This window comes from Rhinopithecus bieti, unplaced genomic scaffold, assembly GCF_001698545.2.
Source record: "Rhinopithecus bieti isolate Rb0 unplaced genomic scaffold, ASM169854v2 scaffold_10354, whole genome shotgun sequence".
Taxonomy (NCBI): domain Eukaryota; kingdom Metazoa; phylum Chordata; class Mammalia; order Primates; family Cercopithecidae; genus Rhinopithecus; species Rhinopithecus bieti.
In genome coordinates, this window is record NW_016806491.1 from 1,121,495 (window position 1) to 1,144,721 (window position 23,227).

General features: G+C 46.4%; 1 protein-coding gene and 1 pseudogene across 1 annotated transcript in view; one reads left to right on the forward strand and one right to left on the reverse strand.

Annotated features, from left to right (window-relative positions):
* GABRR2 (gamma-aminobutyric acid type A receptor subunit rho2) overlaps positions 1-23,227 on the forward strand; it is a 59,481-nt gene continuing 36,254 nt past the window's right edge. Inside the window, exons 1-2 of the mRNA XM_017876808.1 lie at positions 1-170; positions 16,134-16,240. Coding sequence (XP_017732297.1) covers positions 58-170; positions 16,134-16,240 — 220 coding nt within the window. The 5' untranslated portion in view covers positions 1-57. The remainder of the gene's footprint in view (positions 171-16,133; positions 16,241-23,227) is intronic.
* On the reverse strand, positions 12,568-14,170 carry LOC108532630 (tubulin beta-4 chain pseudogene; annotated as a pseudogene).

Below are 23,227 nucleotides of genomic sequence, written 5' to 3' on the forward strand. Positions count from 1 at the left end.
ATTTGCTCTGCCACAGGCTACTGGAAAGCAGCTTTTTGCCTCACAGACATCCACAAAATGCCTTATTTTACAAGACTCATTTTGTTCTTGTTTTGCCTGATGGTTCTTGTGGAGAGCAGAAAGCCCAAGAGGAAGCGATGGACAGGGCAGGTGGAAATGCCCAAGCCAAGGTAAAGTGGGTGGGAAAGGAGGGAGGTTACCCTGCATAGTAGCAGCAGCAGTGGCACAGTGGGACGGCTCCCCAGGGGCTACAGGTCCTATTTTGATACCACTCTATGAGAACCCAGCTACTTCACTGAACACAGCCTCTCACTGGGCACATATACTCTATGTGTCACAAGCACTGAGAGCAGAACTAGACTGCGGTGAGCCTTCCATTTGGATGCCTGTGTTCAGCTAAAGCATTTTAATTTGAGGCAGATATAAATAGTTGGAGACATAGTGGGTAAAATCATTCTTTGTACAGATCACATTGTGTGCTTTGTTTCTCAGGGTTACAACCAGTAACCTGCTAAATAATTACACTCATATATTTTGGGGAGAACTGTATATAGGAACCTAGTCTGAACTATTAAGAAAAAAATGCCTATGAGAGTTGTCTTCCTTAAATTATTTCCAGAGAATAACTTTATAATAATATTGGGTTTCATTTTACTGTTTTGAATCTTAGAAGAGGTGTTCAGAAATTTGCTTAATTATCAGAAATATATGTGTGGACCAAAGTGAATGCAATTTCATGATGTAATGGAGACATTCCCAAGAAATACTGACCCAGGATCTGCATTCAAAATCATTACATTACCAATCTAAGTTCCTTAGTAAGTTTATTTTGAATTGACATACAAAGCATCATACTCCAGGCCCAAAGTAGACATAAGGACTGTTAGACATGGAGATAAGAAAAGAACAAGCAGCTAAGATATAAACACCATGTGTGGCATGTTACACATTTATTTTCCATTCTACTAAGCATCAGATAAACTAGTGATTTTGAATATAAATTAATATCTTGAGGCACATGTTCTAGGTCAGTGGTCCCCAAACATTTTTGATCATGCACTGCTGTCAATGACAAGTTTTTGAAACTGTATCTCTAATACATGCATGTTTACTTACAAATCACATACATGTGCTGTTATAAAAATGTATGTTAAAGTTTAATTGATTTCTTGTCTTTAGGAAAAAAAAAAAAAAACCCTGAATATAAATAAGAGTTATAGCCTCTACTTCCAGTATCCCAGTGGCAACTGCTGCTCTGGGAGAGGTAATTACTCTCTTTTGTTTGTTTGTTTGTTTTTTGAGATGGACTCTCTGTCACCCAGGCTGGAGTGCAGTGGCGCAATCTTGGCTCACTGCAACCTGTACCTCCTGGGTTCAAGCAGTTCTCCTGCCTCAGCTTCCAGGGTAGCTGGGATTACAGGCGTGTACCACCATGCCTGGCTAATTTTTGTATTTTTAGTAGAGACAGGGTTTTGCCATGTTGGCCAGGTTGGTCTCAAACTCCTGACCTCAAGTGATCCACACACCTTGGCCTCCCAAAGTGCTAGGATTGCAGGTATGGACCACCACACTCAGCCTATAATTACTCTCTCTGGGGCCTAGTCCTACTCAGCGGAAGGCAAACAGATCAGAACCCTCCAGAACAGTGTGAAAGAGGCCCTGCTCTGAACAACCCATGCGGGTTGTGTTACCAGAACCATAGGCTGCTAAACTGGAAGGAGCCTCAGATGTCATCTGGCCCAGCAAGTCCCCTGAACTCTAATTTTGGGAAACATGAATGGCTGTTGAGTGAAATGGGGTTCCAGGGTCACCAAAACTTGGAAAACCTTGGTTTAGACCATTTTCAACAGATGTCTTTACAGTAGAACTTTTAGAACTTTTGTTATGCAAACAGGCACTGTGAGAATCTTGGAGAGAGGGATAAATTATGCAGCGCTTCTCAGAAACAACTAAAAAATTCAGTTTTTTGGACTGTCTTGTAGGCTTCCTACTCCATGGAGCACACACTGGGAAACTGCCCAAATCAACTCATTTGACAGATGCTGAAATGGCTCAGGGGCATGAGTAAGTCACACGGCCTGCTAGTGGCTTCCCAACACTAGAATGTAGGTTCCTCATTTATTTAGACTGGAGGAAAATCTGTTTAAAACTGTCTATTCTGTAAGAACTGGGGTTCAGCACAAGTTCCTCGGGGGTGCCCACGGACCCCACTCGGCAGCCTGGGCTGTGGCGGCACCTCCGTCACTTTTCCTCAGAAGTCCACAATCTCATTCCCAGACCCCTGCATGAGCCTCGGCACAGCTGGCTCTGACTCTTAGTGGGGAGGAGACTTTGTTGAAATCAAGCCCATGAGGTGTTAAAGTGGAAGAAGATGAACACATACATCACAAGGAAGTAAAATATTGATTGAACTGAGGCTGGGGAAAAGGACAGGGAATGTGGTTCTGGGCCTTTCTGCATCCATGAGAGTACACACATGGTCAGACGGTCAATGGGGCAACGCCTCCCTGTGAACATTTCAGCCAAGCCTCTGACAATTTATTTTTCCAAATTACTTTCATTATTGACATGCAGGGGTCAAGCTATACGAACAAATAAGAATAAAATGACCTGACCCTTTCTGATTACAGTCTTAGAGTGCTTTATCTCTTTAGGACAGCGACTTTTCTTAGAAGTCCTGTTCACACACAAACTCTCATACACAGTCACACTCACACACATACCACATACCGCATGTGTGGCTTCACGGGCACACACTATGCATATGGTCAGCCTCACACATGCACACTGTGAAGACCTCTTTGAACCTGGAAGCCTTCCCTGTTTCACCCCAGCCAAGGCATGCACACAGAACAATGATTCTGCCCAGCAGCTGCTTTTACAAAGACCGGTCCCTGTTTTCTGCTGCTTTGTGTCTCTATGTACTAAATGGCTGCAGAGTGAGTCTGTTTCCTCTAGGCTGTTGTTGGTTTTGTTCTGCTCTCCCAGCTCTGAGCCTCCCAACTTTATTCCTACTCCTCTTGGCCTGCTGCCAAAGTTGGCCTCGTGACCACACGATTGCCATTCTTTATTGCCAAGGGAGGCCCTTCTCCCTTGAGAGCTGAAGAATAAACCAGACTCTGGGCTGTGCCCTGGACAGCACTGTCAGGCCCCTGCAGGTTTCAACCTGGAGCCCACTCTGTAGCTTCCTTCCCCATCTGCTGCCTCCTCAGTACCTCTACCTCGGCCATCCTTCCTGGGTCTGTATTGTGGTTCTGTTCCGCTGGATGCAGGAGCAGCTTTGCTTTCCAGCCAGACGGTGACCCTCATCTACTGCTGCGGGTCTTGGCAAAGGAAAAGGAGTTGGGAATTCAGGAGAATCAGGTTCAGACCCTGGTTCTGCCACCGTCTAGCCATGTGGCCATGTTTCCTGCTCTCTCTGAACCTCAGCTTCTCCAGCTGAAAAGCGGGACAGTGAGCCCTTCCCCATGGGGATGTGAAGATGGGGTGAGGTCAGCCTAATGTCCTGCAGTTCAGGGCCTGTACGGGGAGGAGGGGCATCCACGAACACCTAGTTATCCTGGTTGCTGTTATTGCCAAAAAATCACAACACGATGACACTAACCCTGCTTCCAAAGGCATATTGGATCCATTTTTCTTCTTCCCTCACCCCTCACCCAAAGGCCGGGTTTGAGGTTCCATGAAGGTCCTGGCTGTTCTGCCATGGGTGGGTGGGGGCTCAGGAAGGAGTCTAGGGTCTGAGGGCTGAGACTGTGTGGGCCATCTCCCGTGTGAAAGGATGAATGGAGAACATATGGCTCTCGCAAATTGCCCAAGGCTCAGATCTTAGTGGCTTGATCTCTTAAAAAAACTCTGGGCCCTCAATGGCAGTGGGATTTAAATCTCTCTCTTGTTGGGGTGGTGGCATTCTGGGACTTCCGCTCCCCTAAGCCTTTCCCTAAATGGATGTGGAAACCGTGCTGGCCAGGAGGGATTTACTCCCTGTGAGTCAGAGGGGCAGTGAGCCGGCTGCACTTACGGTTTAATGTCTATGATCTGCTAAGCCCTCGGCTGAGCTCTTCATCTGTCTTCCGGGAGCGTCTTTCATGGGGCGTCTGTACATGGCCCCTCACACAGACACTGCCCAGAGACCCAGGCCTGGCCCCACTTGACTCCTGGAGGCAAGGCTTGAGGAAGAGATCAGTGTGCTGAAAGTTCCTTGGCAGCACCCGACTATGACTACACATGGCTTAAAGGGGCTGGATGGAAGCCCCATATTTCAGCCATAGCGGAGGAAGTTAAATTGGACTTTCCTCTTTGATCTGTGAAGCTATAATGGGCTTGTCTAAAAGCGAATCTTATCATAGCTTCCTCTTCCATCTGCCTAACACCCTTTACTGTCTTCCCATTGCCTCTGGATAAAGACAGAATTCTTAACATGACTCTCAAGGCTCTGCCCTGTCTGGCCTTTGCTCCTCCCTGCCACTTCATTCTCTTCATTTATTCCTACCACACCCCCCACTCCATCCTGCTTCTCATCTAATGCTCACTCATTCTTCAACCTATGCCACTTTAAACCGAGTGCAGCCCAAACCAAACTATGCGTGCATTGAGTTCAGATGCCTATAGGATCTGAATTATATCTGAGTTCAGATGCCTATAGGATCAGATGCCAATTAGGGATGTTGAGTTAGGCAGTCAGATATAAAGGTTGAGAGTAGAGGGTAGGGATTTAAGAATATCAGCATGTTGATGACAATTTAAGCCATCAGCTTAGGTGGGTCTGCCAAAGAGAGGGTAGAGAGAGAAGATGGCTGGGACAAGGTCCTGGGAACACTGACATTTAAGGGATGGGCTGAAGAATAGGGGGACACTGCCATGGAGAAGCGCCTGTCAGAGAGGTAGGAGGAAAACCAGAGTACCTTGTCCTGAAAGACAGTTTCTGGCAGAAGCATGGACCTTCCTGTCTGCAGCTGCAGAGAAGCCAGACCTCAGCAAGAGCACCTGCAGGATCAGGGGTTGGGCATAAATAGGCAAAAGGGCTTGGAGTGAGGCAGCACCAGCAGCCTGTGGAAGATGGCTATTTGGAAGAGTTAATTATTTACCGAGGGGGGAAAGACATTTTTTTTTAGGTGGAACAGTGAGGATTTTTAGGGCAATGAAACTATACTATATGATATCATAATGGTGGATATACATCATTATACATTTGTCCAAACCCAGAGAATATCAACACTAGGCTGAGGGTGGTGCCTTACGCCTGTAATCCCAGCAGTTTGAGAGGCTGCAGCAAGAAGATCTCTTGAGGCCAAGAGTAATACAGTGAGACCCTGTATCTACGAAAAAAAAAAAAAAAATTAGTCAGGCATGGTGGCATGTGCCTGTTAATCCCAGCTGCTCAGGAGGCTGAGGTGGGAGGATCACTTGAGCCCAGGAGTTTGAGGCTGCAGTGAGCTACAACTGTACCACTGCACTCCAGCCTGGATGACAGAGCAAGACCCTGTCTCTAATAATAATAAGAAGCAGCAGCAGCAGCAGCAGCAGCTGCATGGGTGCTAATGCTAATGCTGTGTCAATGCAGGATTACCAGTTGTAACAAATGCACTGCCCCGCGGGGGAAGCTGACAGTGGGGAGGCCATGCATGTTTAGGGGCAGGGGGCACACGGAAACTCTGTACCTTCTGTTCAATTATGCTGCAAACCTAAAATTGCTCTAAAAAAAAGAGTCTTAAACATTTTTTAAAAAAGGAAATATTTAAATAATATAACCAACACACGTATATTGCCATCACTTTCAATGCATTTTGCATGAGTTGAGAGTTAGAGGAAAATGTGGAGTTTAGATGGGTTTTCTGCTTAGTTGTAATTCCAGGTGGAAGAGCCTAGAATCCAGTTTGAATACTGATGGGAAAGAGCCATGAAAGGGGGAGAAGCTGAGGAAGCTGTGGGGAGGGGACATGAGGGCAGGGTTCAAAGAGCTCTGTGAGAAGGGAAATTAGGTACTTCTGCTGAGCCTCCGTTGCCTCACCACCTACATGTCCGGAGGACGTGCAAACAGGGCGGGACAACGTGGAAGGCAGCAGCAGGGTGGAAGGACGAGGGGGTGGGTGAGTTTGGACAGCAGATGTGAGTGGCTGGATGAGATGGCTGCCAAATGGGAGGCTGTCCCCATGCAAGTCAGGCTCTCCTCAGGACATTTGCTCTGCTGTTTTCTCAGAATTACTTCCTTCAGGTCCTCTCATGACTCCCTCCCTCCCTCCAGGACTCAGAAGAATCACCAGTCACCTCATCTAAACAGCCCTCCATTCCAACCCATAGCTCTCTATTCCTCACCCTACTGTGTCACATGATTTATCATCCACCTCCTCAATTAGGTCGGAAGCCCCGTGAGGACTGTGAATATATATGCCCTCCCCATGGCTCGGGCAGTGTCTGCACAGAGTAGGTGCTCTATAGAAACGTGTGTCTGCACAGAGTAGGTGCTCTATAAAAATATGTTGCACAAACCAATTTGAGTCTAGGAATTGGGGAACTGTGTGACCAGGGTGTGGGACAACTGTCTGTGTGGATGTTGACATCCTCAAGGTAGATGGAACTAAATGGAGAGAAAGAGAAGCAGGTGGTTCCTGAGCCCTCATGGGAGTGGGGAAATGACTGGGAGGTCTGGGGCAGTGAGAAACTGGGCCAGGCAGTGTCAGGAGTACGGCTGTAAAGTAGGGCTGAAAATCCTGACTTATAGGGGAATCTGGGGTGGGCAGGCTAACTTTTATAACAGCACCAAATAATAAAACTTTTGGTGATTATGGAAATGTTATTTATTTATTTACTTTAATTTTTTTTATTATCACACTACACTGAGGTAATGGAAAGGTTATGTAGCTGCCCTGTCCAGTACAGTAACAACCAACTGCATGGGGCTATTGAACACATATGTTTGGCTAGTGTAACTGAAAAACCAAATAGTCATTTATTTAGCTTTCATTAATTGAAACAGCCATATGTGTCTAGTGGCTACTTTATTGATCAGTGCAGCTTTAGACCTCCCATTGAATTATGCTATCTGTGCAGAGCCGGTGAGGAATGAAACTTAAGGATTTTGGCTGGGTGCGGTGGCTCACGCCTGTAATCCCAGCACTTTGGGAGGCTGAGGCGGGTGGATCACGAGGTCAGGAGATCGAGACCATCCTGGCTAACATGGTGAAACTCCGTCTCTACTAAAATACAAAAAAATTAGCTGGGCGTGGTGGCGGGCGCCTGTAGTCCCAGCTACTCGGGAGGCTGAGGCAGGAGAATGGTGTGAACCTGGGAGGTGGAGCTTGCAGTGAGCCGAGATCGTGCCACTGCACTCCAGTCTGGGAGACACAGCGAGACTCCATCTCAAAAAAAAAAAAAAAACTTAAGGATTTCATAGGAGGATGCCTCCAAGATCAGAACCTCAAGAGAGGAAACCATCGCTTTCCTCTTACAGAGTTTAAACAGGAAACGCACCTGTTGCTCTCAAAAGTGAATGAAGGCCGAGCGTGGTGGCTCACGCCTGTAACCCCAGCACTTTGGGAGGCCAAGGCAGGTAGATCACCTGAGGGCAGGAGTTTGAGACCAGCCTGACCAACATGGTGAAGCCCCATCTCTACTAAAAATACAAAAATTAGCTGGGTGTGGTGGCGGGTGCCTGTAATTCCAGCTACTCAGAAGGCTGAGGTAGGAGAATCACTTGAACCCAGGAGGCGGAGGTTGCAGTGAGCCGAGATCGCACCATTGAACTCCAGCCTAGCGACAGAGCAAGACTCCATCTCAAAAAAAAAAAAAAAAAAAAAAAAAAAAAAAAAGTGAAGTATGACAAGAACAGGGAGGCAAATAGAGGTGTATGTAAATAAACAACAAACACTCAAAACCAAATCTCCATTGATTTCTAAAAACCTTCAATAAGCTGTACACAACAGAGTCACAGGCCCTGAGGGCTCTGGTTTCTTCAGCGGGTGAGTTAGCAGTTCCTCACTTGCTACTACTAAGTTGTCAGCACCAACAGGTGCCCTGGGCAGCTCTCAGGATGCCGCCAAAGGCATTGGATTAAGGCTTATCCTAGTGGTTCTCAAATGTTGCTCCACCTTGGAATCACCCAGGAGCTTTAACAAATTTCCAGTGCTGAGACCTCCCTCCCAACCAGTCAAATTCAAATCTCTAGAGGTGGGATTTAGGCATCATTGGTTTTAATATCTCCCCAGGTGATTATAATCTGTAGCTAAGTTTGAGAATCATAGGTCTAACCAACAAAACACAAAACCACATAGAGTTTATTATCATTAAGGTATTATAAGATCTAAAAATGCTAAGTTTGGAGTGACCGTGATTCTCAGGATTCTCAGCCTTGATTACATGGGAATAGCTGGTGAATTCACCCCAGAGAGGTGAATTTGACTGGTCTGGGGTACAGCCTGGGCATCAGGGTTTTTAAAAGCCCCTGAGATGAAAATTTTTTTTTTTTTTTTTTTTTGAGGCGGAGTCTATGCTCTGTCCCCAGGCATGGAGTGCAGTGGCTGCATCTCAGCTCACTGCAAGCTCCGCCTCCGGGTTTAACCAATTCTCCTGCCTCAGCGCTCCCAGTATGGACTACAGGCGCCCGCCACTCGCCTGGCTTAGTTTTTTAGAATTTTTTTTTTTTTTTTTTTTTTTTTATAGAGATGGGTTTCACCGTGTTAGCCAGGATGGTCTCGATCTCTGACCTCGTGATCCGCCGTCTCGGCTCCCAAATGTGCTGGGATTGACAGGCTTGAGCCACCACACCGGCCGTTCGCCTTGAATGATTCTAAAGTGTGGTTAAGGCTGAGAAGCATCTGGGTTACAGATGATGTTGACCAAATGTACTAGAATGGAACTGGTTTAAATTTCTCCTAGAAGTTGTGTAGTCATGTTGCTACCTTTTATTGAGTTCATTGCACTAAGTACAATGAACACAGAGATAAACCCTAGCCTAACGATCTTAGAAGGCTAAGTGAGAAACGTACATAAAGTAACTTAAGTGCCAGGCACAAACCAAAAGCCTGTAAGAGGAACGGGTAAGGTACTGTGGATTAGCCTGGCTGTTTGAAGGTTCCTTCCTCCTTTTTACTTCTTTCCATCTTTTTTCTTTTTTGCTCCATCTTTCTTTCCTTTTCTCTCTCTCTCTTTTTTTTTTAAAGTAATAACTGTCAGTAGACATTTGCTTTAGAACATTTTGGATCTGACTGCTTTAGTGTGTAGTTGTGGTAAAAAAAAAATGATCTGGAAAGAGTGAGTGTGAAAAAAGAAGAGAGAATCGCTCCTTCACCATTGCCTGATTTAGAGGAAGGACTGACCAGGGCTGTGTCCTGGACTCCAGCTCTGGGTGCACCGCCTAGCTGGGTGGTTGGGGCAGCTCTGTCCTCCACTGGCTGTGAATTGTCTTTCTAAGGAGGGAGGCTTTGTCCCAGGGTGGGTTCTGCAGACCTGGACTGAAGTAAGGAGCATCAAATTTAGCAAAGATAAAACCAGCATTTAAAATTTTTGACTATATTTGTCTTAGAAGTATATTTATCACAAAACCATTCTTAGAACATCATGAGAATTTTTTTTTTTTTTTAAACACAGGTTCTCACTCTGTTACTCAGGCTGGAATGCTCACTGCAACCTCAACCTCCCAGGCTCAAGTGATCCTTCTGTCTTAGCCTCTCAATTTGCTGGGACCAGAGGCGTATGCCATCACACTTGGCTAATTATCGTTTTTTTTTTTTTAAAGAGATGTGGTCTTGCTATGTTGCCCAGGCTGGTCTCAAACTCCTGGGCTCAAGCCATTCTCCCGCCTGGGCCTTCCAAAGTGGTAGGAATACAGATGTGAACCACTGCACTCGGCCAAGAAATTAAAAAAAAAATCATGATCTTCCACTACTCAACACAATCATTTTCTTTTTTTTTTCTCATCACAAATTTATTTATTTATTTATATTTATTTACTTATCCTGGGTGAGATTCTCATTTTTTAAACTTCTATTTTAGGCTCAGGGGTATATACACAGACTTGGTATAGAGGTAAACCCATGTCACAGGGGCTTGTTGTACAGATTATTTTGACACCCAGGTACTAAGCCCTGTACTCAATATTTTTTCTGACCCTTTCCCTCCTCCCACCCTCCACACTCAAGTAGGCCCCGGTGTCTTTTGTTCCCCTCTTTGTGTCCATGTTTTCATCACTTAGCTCCCACTCAGAAGTAAGAATACATGTGGTATTTGATTTTCGGTTCCTGTGTTAGTTTGCTTAGAATAATTTCCCTCCAGTTCCATTCATGTTCTAGCTAAAGGACATAATCTCATGCTCTTGTGTGTGTGTGACAGGGTCTTTGTCACCTAGGCTGGAAAGCAGTGGCATGATCATGGCTCACTGCAGCGCTGACCTCCCTCCTGGGCTCAAGTGATTCTCCTAACTCAGCCTCCCAAGTAGCTGGGTGTGGCACCATGTTGCTCAGGCTGGCCTTGAACTCCTGGGCTCAAATGATCTGCCTGCCTTGGCCTCCCAAAGTGCTGGGATTACAGATGTGAGCCACCACACCCAGCAGATCAAATTCTTTTTTATGGCTGCAGAGTATTTCATGGTGTATGTATATTACATTTTCTCTTTCTTTTTTTTTTTCTGGAGACAGAGTCTTACTCTGTCACCCAGACTGGAGTACAATGGCACAATTTTAGCACACTGCAACCTCCACCTCTCAGGTTCAAGCGATTCTCATGCCTCAGCCTCCTGTGTAGCTGGGATTACAGACGTACACTACCATGCCCAGCTAATTTCTGTAGTTTTAGTAGAGACAGGGTTTTGCCATGTTGGCCAGGCTAGTCTTGAACTCCTGGCCTGTGATCCACCTGCCTTGACCTCCCAAAGTGCTGGGATTACAGGTGTGAGCCACCATGCCTGGCCATACCACATTGTCTTTATTCAATCTGTCACTGATGAGCATTTAGGTTGATTCCATGTCTTTGCTATTGTGAATAGTATTGCAATGAACATGCATGTGTCTTTATGGGAAAACAACTTATATTCCTTTAGTTATATATCCAGTAATGGGATTGCTGGGTAGAATGCTAGTTCTGTTTTTAGCTTTTTGAGGAATCACAACACTGCTTGCCACAATGGTTGAACTAATTTATATTCCCACCAACAGTGTATAAACATTCTCTTTTCTCTGCAACCTCATCAGAATCTGTTATTTTTTGACTTTTTAATAATAGTGATTCTGACTGGTGTGAGATGGTATCTCATTGTGATTTTGATTTGCACTTCTCTAATGATCAGTGTTATTGAGCATTTTTTCATATGCTTTTTGGCCAAGTGTATATGTCTTCTTTTGAAAAGCATCTGTTCATGTCCTTTGCCCACTTTTTTTCTTTTTTTGAGATGGAGTCTCGCTCTCATCTAGGCTGGAGTGCAGTGGCACGATCTTGGCTCACTGCAACCTCTGCCTCCCAGGTTCAAGTGATTCTTGTGCCTCAGCGTCCCAAATAGCTGGGATTACAGGCACATACCACCACACCCAGCTAACTTTTGTTTAGTAGAGACAGGGTTTTACCATGTTGGCCAGGCTGGTCTTGAACTCCTGACATCAAGTGATCCGCCTGCCTCATCCTCTCAAAGTGATTCTCCTGCCTCAGGCTCTCAAAGTGCTGGAATTACAGGCATGAGCCACTGTGCCCGCTTTTTGCCCACTATTTAATGGGGTTTGTTTTTTCTTGTAAATTTAAGTTGCTTATAGATGCTGGATATTAGATCTTTGTCAGATGCATAGCTTGCAAATATTTTCTCCCATTCTGTAGGGCGTCTATTTACTACGTTGATACTTTATTTTGTTGTGCAGAAGCTCTTAAGAAGATCCCATTTGTCAATTTTTGGTTTTGCCGCAGTTGCTTTTGGTGTCTTCATCATGAAATGTTTCCCACTTCCTATGTCCAGAATGGTATTGCCTAGGTTGTCTTCCAGGGTTTTTATAGTTTTGAGTTTTATTCTTCAGTATTTAATCCATCTTGAGTTGACTTTTGTATATGGTGTAAAAACCACGTCCAATTTCAATCTTCTGCATCTGGCTAGCCAGTTCTCATAACACCATGTATTGAATGAGGAGTCCTTGCCTTATTGCTTATTTTTGTTGGCTTTGCATAAGATCAGATGGCTGTGGTGTGTAGCCTTATTTGTGGGCTCTCTATTCTGTTCCTTGGGTCTATGTGCCTGTTTTTGTACCAGTACCATGCTGTTTGGGTTACCATAGCCTTGCAGTATTGTTTGAAGTCAGGTAATGTGATGCCTCCAGCTTTGGTTTTTGTTTGTTTGTTTGTTTTCCCCTTAAGATTGCTTTGGCTATTCGGGCTTTTTGATTCCGTATGAATTTTAAATTGTTTTCTAGTTCTGTGAAGAATATCATCTGTAGTTTGATAGAAATAGCATTGAATCTATAAATAGTTTTAGGCAGTATGGCCATTTTAATGATATTGAGTCTTCCTATCCATGAGCATGAAACGTATTTTCATTTCTTTGTGTCATGTCTGATTTTCTTTTTATCTAACAGCAATAGATTTATTAAGTATCCCTGAAAATATAAACACAAATCAGTAAAAAACAAATCCATAAAATGTCAGGCCTGGAGCTGCAATAAGACAGAGACAGGAGCAACACACACGTGGTCTAGGTGGGGAGGATGGGTGTAAATACAGCAGGAGGGTGGCAAGGGAGCCCTAGGGTGAGTGACAAGCTGGTGGGGGAAACCTGGGGACGCTGTCCACAGCAAGATGGCTCTGGAGGTCAGACACTGCTGGCCTTGGCCCTGGCTGCCACCTGCCCCTCACTCCAGCTGCAAACAGCTTCACTTGGGGCCCTGGGCCTCCAACTCCTCCTCCTCATCTTCAAACATCTCACCCTCCTAGGTGGTGGCGTCCTGGTACTGCTGGTACTTGGACACCAGGTCATTCATGTTGCTCTCGGCCTCGGTGATCTCTATCTCATCCATGCCCTCGCTCATATACCAGTGTAGGAAGACCTTGCCCCGGAACATGGCCATGAACTGCTCCAAGATGCTTGAGCAGTTCTTGGATGCCTGTGCTATTGCCGATGAGGGTGGAGGACACCTTGAGGTTGGGGGGCGGGATGTCGCACACGTCCACCTTCATGTTGCTGGGGATCCACTCACGAAGTAGCTGTTGTTCTTGCTCTGGATGGATAACATCTGCTCATCTACCTCCTTCATGGACATGCAGCCCCGGAACATGGTGGCCACTGTCAGGTAGCAGCCGTGGCGCCGGTCGCAGGCAGTCATCATGTTCTTGGTGTCAAACATCTGCTGGATGAGCTCGGACACGGTCAGGGCCCGGTACTGCTGGCTGCCCGGGCTTCACGCCGGGCATGAAGAAGTGCAGGTGGGGGAAGGGCACCATGTTCACCACCAGCTTGTGCAGGTCCTCGTTGAGCTGGCCCGGGAAGCGCAAGGAGGTGGTGATCCTGCTCATGGTGGCCAACACCAGGTGGCAGAGGTCCCCATAGGTGGGCATGGTCAGCCTGAGGGTGTGGATGCAGATGTCATAGAGAACCTCCTTATCTATGTGGTAGGTCTCACCTGTATTCTCCACCAGCTGGTGGATGGACAGCGTGGGGTTGTAGGGCTCCACCACCGTGTCTGACACCTTGGGCAAGGGAACTACGCTGAAGGTGTTCATGATGCGGTCGGGATATTCCTCATGCACCTTGCTGATGAGTAGCGTGCCCATGCCCGAGGCTGTGCCCTCAGCCAGCGAGTGGGTCAGCTGGAAACCCTACAGACAGTCGTAGTTCTCACATTCCTTCCGCACATCCAGGACAGAATCCACCAACTCCGCACCCTCCATGTAGTGACCCCTGGCCCAGTTGTTGCCGGCCGGCCCTACTCTGACCAAAGATGAAATTGTCAGGCCTGAAAAAATGTCCAAAAGGCCCTGAGCAGACACTGTCCATGGTCCCGGGCTCCAGGTCGACCAGAATGGCCCGAGGCACATACTTGTGAGAAGAGGCCTTGTTGTAGTAGACGCTGATCAGCTCCAGCTGCACGTCTGAGTCCCCCACGTAGTTGCCGCTGGGGTCTATGCCATGCTCATCACTGATGACTTCCCAGAACTTGGCCCCGATCTAGTAGCCGCACTGGCCGCCCTGAATGTGCATGATCTCCCTCATGCTGGGTGCATCTGGCACGTGGCTGCAGACCGGCAGGGGGGCTGGGCTGGCTGCTGTCATCTCTGATTTCTTTGAGTGGTATTTTGCAGTTCTCATTGTAGAGATCTTTCACCTCCCTGGTTAGCTGTATTCCTAGGCATTTTATTCTTTTTGTGACAATCATGAATGGGATTTCATCTCTGATTTGGCTCTAGGCTTGACCATTGTTGGTGTGTAGGAATGCTAGTGATTTTTTACATTGGTTTTGTATCCCAAAACTTTGCTGAAGTTAGCAGCTGAAGGAGTTTTTGGGCCAAAACTGTGAGGTTTTCCAGATATAGAATCACACCATCTGCAAATAAGGATAGTTTGACTTCCTCTCTTCCTATTTGGATGCGCTTCATTTTGTTCTCTTTCTTGATTGCCCTGGTCAGGACTTACAATACTATGTTGAGTGGTGAGAGAGGGCACTCTTGTCTTGTGCTGGTTTTCAAGGGGAATGTTTCCAGCATTTGCCCATCTAGTATGATGTTGGCTATGGGTTTGTCATAGATGTCTCTTACTATTTTGAAGTATGTTTCTTTAATACCTAGTTTATTGAGAGTTTTTAATATGAAGGAGTGTTGAACTTTATCAAAAGCCTTTTGTGCATCCATTGAGATAATAATGTGGCTTTGTCTTTAGTTTTATGTGATGAATCATATTTATTGATTTGCATATGTTAAACCAACCTTGCATCCTGGGGTTGAAGCCTACTTGATCGTGGTAGGTTCACTTTTTGATGGGCTGCTGGATTCGGTTTGCAAATATTTTGTTGAGGATTGTTTGCCTCAATGTTCATCAATGATAGTGGCCTAAAGCTTTCTTTTTTTTGTTGTGTCTCTGCCAGGTTTTGGTATCAGGATGATGCTGGCCTCATAGAGTGAACTGGGGAGGAGTCCTGCCTCCTCAATTTTTTGGAATAGTTTTAGTAGGAATGGTACCAGCTCCTCTTTGTACATTTGGTAGAATTTGGCTGTGAATACATCAGGTCCTGGGTTTTTTTTTTCCTTTGTCATCTGGTAGAATTTGGCTCTTTTTTTTTTTTTTTGGTTGGTAGGCTATTCATTATTGATTCAACTTCGGAGCTCATTATTGGTCTATTCAGGGAATCAATTTCTTCCTGGTTCAATATTTGGTGTGGGATATGTATGTGTTCAGGAATTGATCCATCTCTTCTAGGTTTTCTAGTTTGTGTACATAGAGTTGTTCATGGTAGTCTCTGATGGTTATTTGTATTTCTGTGGGGTCAGTGGTAACATCCCCTTTGTCATTTTTTTTTTTTTTTTTTTTTTTTTTTTTTTTTTTTTTTTGCAACAGAGTCTCACTCTATCACCCAGGTGGCACAATCTCCACTCACTGCAACCTCCACCTCCTTGGTTCAAGTGATTCTTGTGCCCTAGCCTCCCCAGTAGCTGGGACTACAGGTGTGTGCCACCATGCCTAGCTAATTTTTATATTTTTAGTAGAGATGGGGTTTCACCTTGTTGGCTAGGCTGGTCTCAAACTCCTGACCTCAAACAATCCACCCACCTCAGTTTCCCAAAGTGCTGGGATTACAGGGTGAGCCTCTGCACCCAGCTCCCTTTGTCATTTCCAATTGTGTTTATTTTGATCTTCTCTCTTTTCGTCTTTATTAGTCTAGCTAGCAGCCAATCCAACCATTTTTATCCAATTATAGCCTTTACCAAGGTAGAATGCTGTCCTGCCCAGGAGGGCATCCACTTTCGGAAGGCTCTGGAAGAACCTGATCCTCAGGTCAGTCTACCTGTGAGGATCTGGGGTGTACGTGGAGGGTCCTTCAGCCCTCCTCCTCCCCTGGGCCAAGAAGGAGAATGGAGAAAAGGTGCCTAACAGGTAGATCTTGCAGGGAGTAATCGCCCAAATCATCTCACTCAATGCATTGATGAGCCGATGGAAAATAGTTTCTTGCTTGTCTTCGCAGTCACTTATATAAGAAGAATCTTGATATGACCAAGATCCGGAAGGGAAAGCCTCAGCAACTTCTCAGAGTGGACGAGCACGACTTCAGCATGAGGCCTGCCTTCGGAGGTAGGAATGTCCATCCTTTGTGCCAGGTGGGATGTTGGCCCCAGGAATGTGAGGTGCTGCCCTCTCTGGCTCCCTCTGGCACAGCCTTTCCTCAGACGCTGCAATTTTCCCACTCAGGTAAACCCGACCCCACTTCCTGAGTCCCTAATTTTCCCAAGGAGAAAAGAGCAGGAAGTGGTGGAGAGGGCCGTTAACTAAAGAGGGCCCGCCAGTGACTAAGCCATTTACATTCACAAAGGAGATGGGCCCTGCGGCTGCCAACTTTTTTGTCCTACAAAAATAAGAGCAGGCAAAGGAATCAGGACACAAAATAGCTCCTCTGTCATTTTTATAGAGGAAGAGGCCCATGAAGGCAGAGGTGCCCAGGATCCTCAAAAAGGAGTCAGTCATCTGCTCTGACTAGGCAGAGTGGGGTAAGAGTAGCAGAATGTATGAGATCCCTGGGCCAACTTTTCTCTCCTCTTGGGGAAACTGAGGCCCCAAGAATTTCAGCTGATGAACCTTGGCCAAGACAGACCCAGGCGGCCTGGCTTTCCTGCCTCTGCACTATTTTGGCGCATGGGTGTGTGTCTGGGTGAGGGTGGAATTCCAAACAAGGCATTGTAACTTTGTGGCCATGACTAGCTGGGAGTTTACTGTTTTGATGGAGTCACCTGTTTTCCAAAGCAGCAACAACAGCTTAACTTATTACAAAGACTCCTCGCACACCTGCCCCCAAAGGTGCTCTGCTACTCTTGGGGTCAGGGAGGGGAGGCATGGCCAGTGACTGTCCTTCCCAGGAACTAGAGAAATGCTATGGAGAAGGGGGACAATGTCTTAGTCAGTTCCGGCTTTCACACAAAACGCCATAGGCTGGGCGGCTTATAGACAACGGAAACGTATTTCTCATGGTTCCAGAGGCCGGAAGTAAGATCAAAGTGCCGACAGGTTCCATGTGTGGTGAGGTCCCACTTTCTGTTCCTCTGTTCATAGACGGTGCCTTCTCACTGTAACCTCACATAGTGGGTGGGGCAAGGCAGTTCTCTGGGGCCTTTTGTTTTCCTTTGAGACAGAATCTCCCTCTGTCGCCCAGGCTGGAGTGCAGTGGCACTGTCTCCTCTGCTCACTGCAAGCTCTGCCTCCCGGGTTCATGCCATTCTCCTGCCTCAGCCTCCTGAGTAGCTGGGACTACAGGCACCCACCACCACGCCCAGCTAATTTTTTTGTATTTTTAGTAGAGACAGGTTTCACCATGTTAGTCAGGATGGTCTCGATCTTCTGATCTCGTGATCCGACCGCCTCGGCCTCCCAAAGTGCTGGATTATAGGCACGAGCCACTGTGCCCAGCCTGGGGCCTTTTTTATAAGAGCACTAATCCCACTGGTGAGGGCTCCACCCTTAGGATCTCATCACCTTCCAAAGGGCCTACTTCCTAGTACCATCCCATTGCGGGTTAGGATTGTAACATACGCATTTGGCAGGGACATAAACATTCAGGCCGTAGCAGCTGGGAAAGGAGTCAGTCATCTGCTCTGACTAGGCAGAGTGGGGTAAGAGTAGCAGAATGTATGAGATCCCTGGGCCAACTTTTCTCTCCTCTTGGGGAAACTGAGGCCCCAAGAATTTCAGCTGATGAACCTTGGCCAAGACAGACCCAGGCGGGCTGGCTTTCCTTTCTCCCTTTTCTCTGCCCTTGATCCTCCAGTAGGTCCCATCGTTCTGGGGCAGTAAAAAAGGAGCGGCGGTGACCCCAGGCAGGTCACCAATCCTTTGAGCCTCCATTTGTTTGTTTATAAAATGGGGAGAGTAATCCCCACGTATGGGGTTCTTGTCCAGATTAAACATGATAATGTATGTAAAGCCCCTGACAGACATTTGTTCCTGTCCCCTCTGAAAAACCCAGCTGTCAGATCTTCCTCTTGTGTGACTGTTAAGGGATTAAGAAATTAATTTATCCCAGAGGCCTATGCATTTTAAAAGGCCTCAAAGCCTCCCACTAAATTCCCTGAGCTCTGACACCTGCTAAGCAGAAGGAGACAAGCAGGTGGCCGATTACAGGCCTGTGACTCATCTCCCTCCCAACCGCAACCTGATTGACGCCCACGGAAGGTCAAGAAGAGGCCACAATATTTCTGGTAGCCCTTGGGTTTCCTCAGGGGTTTGTCATGGGCAAGCCTGCCAAGGAATTTTACAAAAATAAAGTTATACTAATAAGCAGCTTTAAAATAGCTGCATCTGCTCCAGGAAGTCTGAGCAAGTCGTCCCCAAAAGTGGGAAGCTCCACTTTTCTTACCCAGCAACAGTTGAGAGTACAGAGGGGTACAGTGGCTAGGAATCGCAATAACCAACAATAACATGCATGACAACTACCACTTTTTTTTTTTTTTTGAGACAGAGTTTCACTTTGTCGCCTAGGCTGGAGTGCAGTGGCACAATCTCAGCTCACTGCAACCTCTGCCTCTCAGGTTCAAGCGATTCTCCTCCCTCAACCTCCTGAATAGCTGGGATTGCAGGCATGCGCCACCATGCCTGGCTAATTTTTTTGTATTTTTAGTAGAGAAAGGGTTTCACTGTGTTGGCCAGGCTGGTCTTGAACTCCTGACCTCAAGTGATCCACCCGCCTCAGCCTCCCACACCCAGACACACACACATGTGCCAAAATAGTGCAGAGGCAGGGCCATGCTAGGACTTTTGAGGATCCTGGGCACCTCTGCCTTCATGGGCCTCTTCCTCTATAAAAATGACAGAGCTATTTTTTGTCCTGATTAAGTAGTGTGCCCTGGTTAGAACCTCCAGGGGCACAGGGTTTCTCCTCCTTTTGTTAGGAGAAATGCTGCAATTCTGATTTTTATTTATTTTATTTATTTGAGACAGGGTCTTGCTCTGTTGCCCAGTCTGGAGTACAGTGGCAGGATCAGAGCTTATTGCAGCCTCAACTGTCCGGGCTCAGGTGATCCTTCCACCTCAGCCTCCTGAGTAGCTGGACCCAGGAAGTTGTATGCCTGTGGCCCACAACAAAATGTTTTTGCTTTATCTTAAGAAAAACAAAGTGCTGGGATTACAGGCATGTGCCACTGTGCCCAGCCACAACTACCACTTTCATAGTGAGTTTTTTTGTATGCCAGACACCATTCTAATCAAGGTACATATATATAATCTTATTTTAATCCTCTCATCAATTCTATGAAGTAGATACTATTATTGTACCCAGATGAGGAAACTGAGGCACAGAGAGGTGAAGTAAATGTCCCAGGTCAGCAGAGATTGGGACCCCCCCCCCCTCCCCAGCTGGGTCCCTTTCTTGTCTCCTACTTGCATATCTCAAGGCAGAGCTGACATACCCATTAGGTGGCATAAGCACACTGCCTGGGGCCCACAACAAAATGTTTTTGCTTTATCTTAAAATAAGAAAACAAACTGTTAAGCAGAAGTTGTTTTAATATATACTATTAATATGTTCGTCATTAAACCAACACAATCGTAAAATTTTTTTTTGATATTTTTTTTATAGAGGAAGAGGCCCATGAAGTAAAAGTGCCCAGGGTCCTCAAAAGTCATACTGTGGCCGTGCCTCAGTGTGGTCTTTTGTGGGTGTGCACTGGGTGTGGGTGCTATTCCGAACAACATGTTGTACCTTTTTACCCAAGTCTGGTGATGCTATCAGGAGCCTGGGCCATCACCTGGTCAGTACCTTCAGTATGTAGAAGAAGAGCCTGGGGTCCCAGGAGTTGGGTGATGGCCACAGAACAGCCAGAAGCAGAACTTAGGTTTCTTTTTTTTTTTTTTCCTGAGACAGAGTCTCACTCTGTCGCCCAGGCTGGAGTGCAGTGGCCGGATCTCAGCTCACTGCAAGCTCCGCCTCCCGGGTTACGCCATTCTCCTGCCTCAGCCTCCCAAGTAGCTGGGACTACAGGCGCCTGCCACCTCGCCCGGCTAGATTTTGTATTTTTTAGTAGAGACGGGGTTTCACCGTGTTAGCGAGGATGGTCTTGATCTCCCGATCTCGTGATCCGCCCGTCTCGGCCTCCCAAAGTGCTGGGATTACAAACTTGAGCCACCGCGCCCGGCCCAGAACTTAGGTTTCTTTTGTGACATCAGCTGCAAAACCGAAAGCCTTATGAAAATGCTCCCACCAGGAGCTAGCTCTCAGGAATGGCAGATGAAATCCTGCCACATTCCCAGAAACCCTGACTCTGAGCAGAATGCTGCAACACACCACAGTCCCCATCAGGCTGCTCCTTCCTCAAGCCAGTTCCAGGAACAAAGTGGACTTCTTGAGGTTTGACCACTGCATCTTCTGGGCCCTTCTGCGGGGCCCTCCAGAGTGTGGAGGGTCAGGACGGCTCCCTGCCCCTGCCTGGGTAAGCTTCTGACCCTGGGCAGGGCTCTGACTTTGAGGGAGTTGCTAGGGAAAAAGGCATCACCTTCCATAGAAGTCAAGATCTCAGCCACACAGCATAGTTGGGGGCCACTCCTCCTTCCTTCCAGCCTCCTCCCCATGGCAGTTGGTCCTCTGGGCCCTTCTGATCTCCTGCAGGGCTTTCCTGGATGCCCAGATGTCACTTGGATGAAATGGGGGGAGGAGAGCACATAGTGAGGTACCAGGGCTCCCTGCCTCCATGAGCCCATAAATAAGACACCCAGAGTTCTGGCCAGTCAGGCAAGATGGGATGATTGCAGGAACAATGATCTTTATAACCTGTACCCTATGGGAGCATCTGAAGATGGCTTAGAGACAAGAAACCTTCCCTGCAGATGCTCCTGGGTGTCCCCATTTCACTCAGCGCCTCATGGGCAGGTCTCTGTGAGAAAGGAGGCTGCACAGACAGCACATAGGTGACTCTGTGCACGTGGTAGAAGGTGTCTCATTCCCTGGAAGCAGCCCCTGACAGGCTTCTAGATAGAAGTAGAAACTGGGCCCAACCCACCCAAAGTGCGGGCCCAGCCTAACACCCCCTTCCAGTAGCACGCACCACACTAAGCAGGTCATTTGAGCAATGATGTCCCTCAATAACCTCAATACTGTTGTGGACTACGTCCTCATTCCCATCTTATTTCTCTAAGTGGGGCTTCCTGTGGAATGGTGTTTAAAAGTAGTTGATAGAGGCTGGGTGTGGTGGCTCACACCTGTAATCCCAGCTCTTTAGGAGGTTGAGGTGGGTGGATCACTTGAGGCTAGGAGTTTGAGACCAACCTGGCTAGAATGGTGAAAACCCATCTCTATTAAAAATACAAAAATTAGCCTCTTGTGGTGGCACACGCCTGTAGTCCCAGCTACTTGCGTGGCTGAGGCATGAGAATTGCTTGAACTCAGGAGGTGGAGGTTGCAGTGAGCCAAGATTGCACCACTGGGCTCAATTGCTCCAGCCTGGGCAACTGAGTGAGACTCTGGCTCAAAAACAACAACAAAAAGTTGTCATGCTCAGTCTATACCCCAGACCAATTAAATCAGAATCTCTGGGGTGGGACTCAAACACCAAGTTTTAAACAAAATATTTTTTTTAAAATTAAAAGTAGTTGATAAAGAATCAGCTTAGGACTACATACCCCTTGGGTGACCTTTTAGTCTAGAAAGAGAAAAGATTAAAAATCTGTCAGCTTCCTAATAATCCCATGGATCAGTTGAAACAAAAATACCTTGTCTAAGCAACCAGCTGTTTGATTAGGTAGTGTGCCCTGGTTAGAACCTCCAGGGGCACAGGGTTTCTCCTCCTTTTGTTAGGAGAAATGCTGCAATTCTTTTATTTTATTTTATTTTATTATTTTATTTTATTTATTTGGACAGGGTCTTGCTCTGTTGCCCAGTCTGGAGTGCAGTGGCAGGATCAGAGCTTACTGCAGCCTCAACTGTCCAGGCTCAGGTGATCCTTCCACCTCAGCCTCCTGAGTAGGTGGGGCTACAGGCGTGCACCAACATGCCTGGCTAATTTCTTACATTTTGTGTAGAGATAGGTTTTCACCATGTTGCCTAGGCTCAAGTGATCTGCCTGCCGTATGAGCATGAGCCACTGTGCCCAGCCCTGATTTTCTTTTAAATTTCATTTTTAAAATTGTGGTGAAATACATAATATAAAATTGAACCTTTTGACCATTTTTGAGTGTACAGTTCAGTGGCATTAAGTATATTCACATTGTTACACGACTATCACCTGCATCCATCTCCAGAACTTTTTTCATCTTTCCAAACAGAAACTCTATATTCATTAAACGAGAATTCCCTATTTCTTTCTCACCCCTCCAGCCCCTGGCAACCACCATTCAACTTTCTGTCTCCATAATTGACTATTCTAACTACTTCATATAGGAATTATACTACTTTGGACTGGCTTTTATGACTGGCATACTTCATCTAGCATAATGTCTTCAAGGTACATGTTGTAGCATGTGACAGAATTTCTTTTATAAAGGCTGAATATTCCGCTGGATATGTCTACCACATTTTGTGTATCCATTTATCTGCTGATTGACATTTGTATTGTTTCTTCTTTTTGGCTATTGTGAATAGTGCTGCTATGAACATGGATGTGCAAATATCTGTTCAAGGCTCTACTTTTGATTCTTTTGGAAACATACTCAGAAGTAGGATTGCTAGATCATATAGCAAAAGATGAGCATATATATATATATATATATATATTTATCTATATATACACACATACCCACACTTTTGGCAGCCACGCCACAGTCTAGCTAACCCCTTGTCTCTTTCGCATGACTCTCATGACACTAGACCTCCCTTACACATGGCAGATTCCCCCACAAGCCAGCTCTAAAGTTGGACTTTGTTGCCAGAGTAAAAGAAAACCTGGTCAATTTTAATGTAGGACCTTCTACCCCTGAGTCACTACTACTCAGGCTTCAGAGCAGCTGGCATCTTAGGCTGAGTTGACACATGACCCTCCCCAGAGAAGCCGGCTAAGCTTCCTGCGACCTACATTGCAGACTGATATAAACTCATTACTAAGTTAGTCCTCACACCCCACACCATCTGCATTCGGAGGCTCCAGA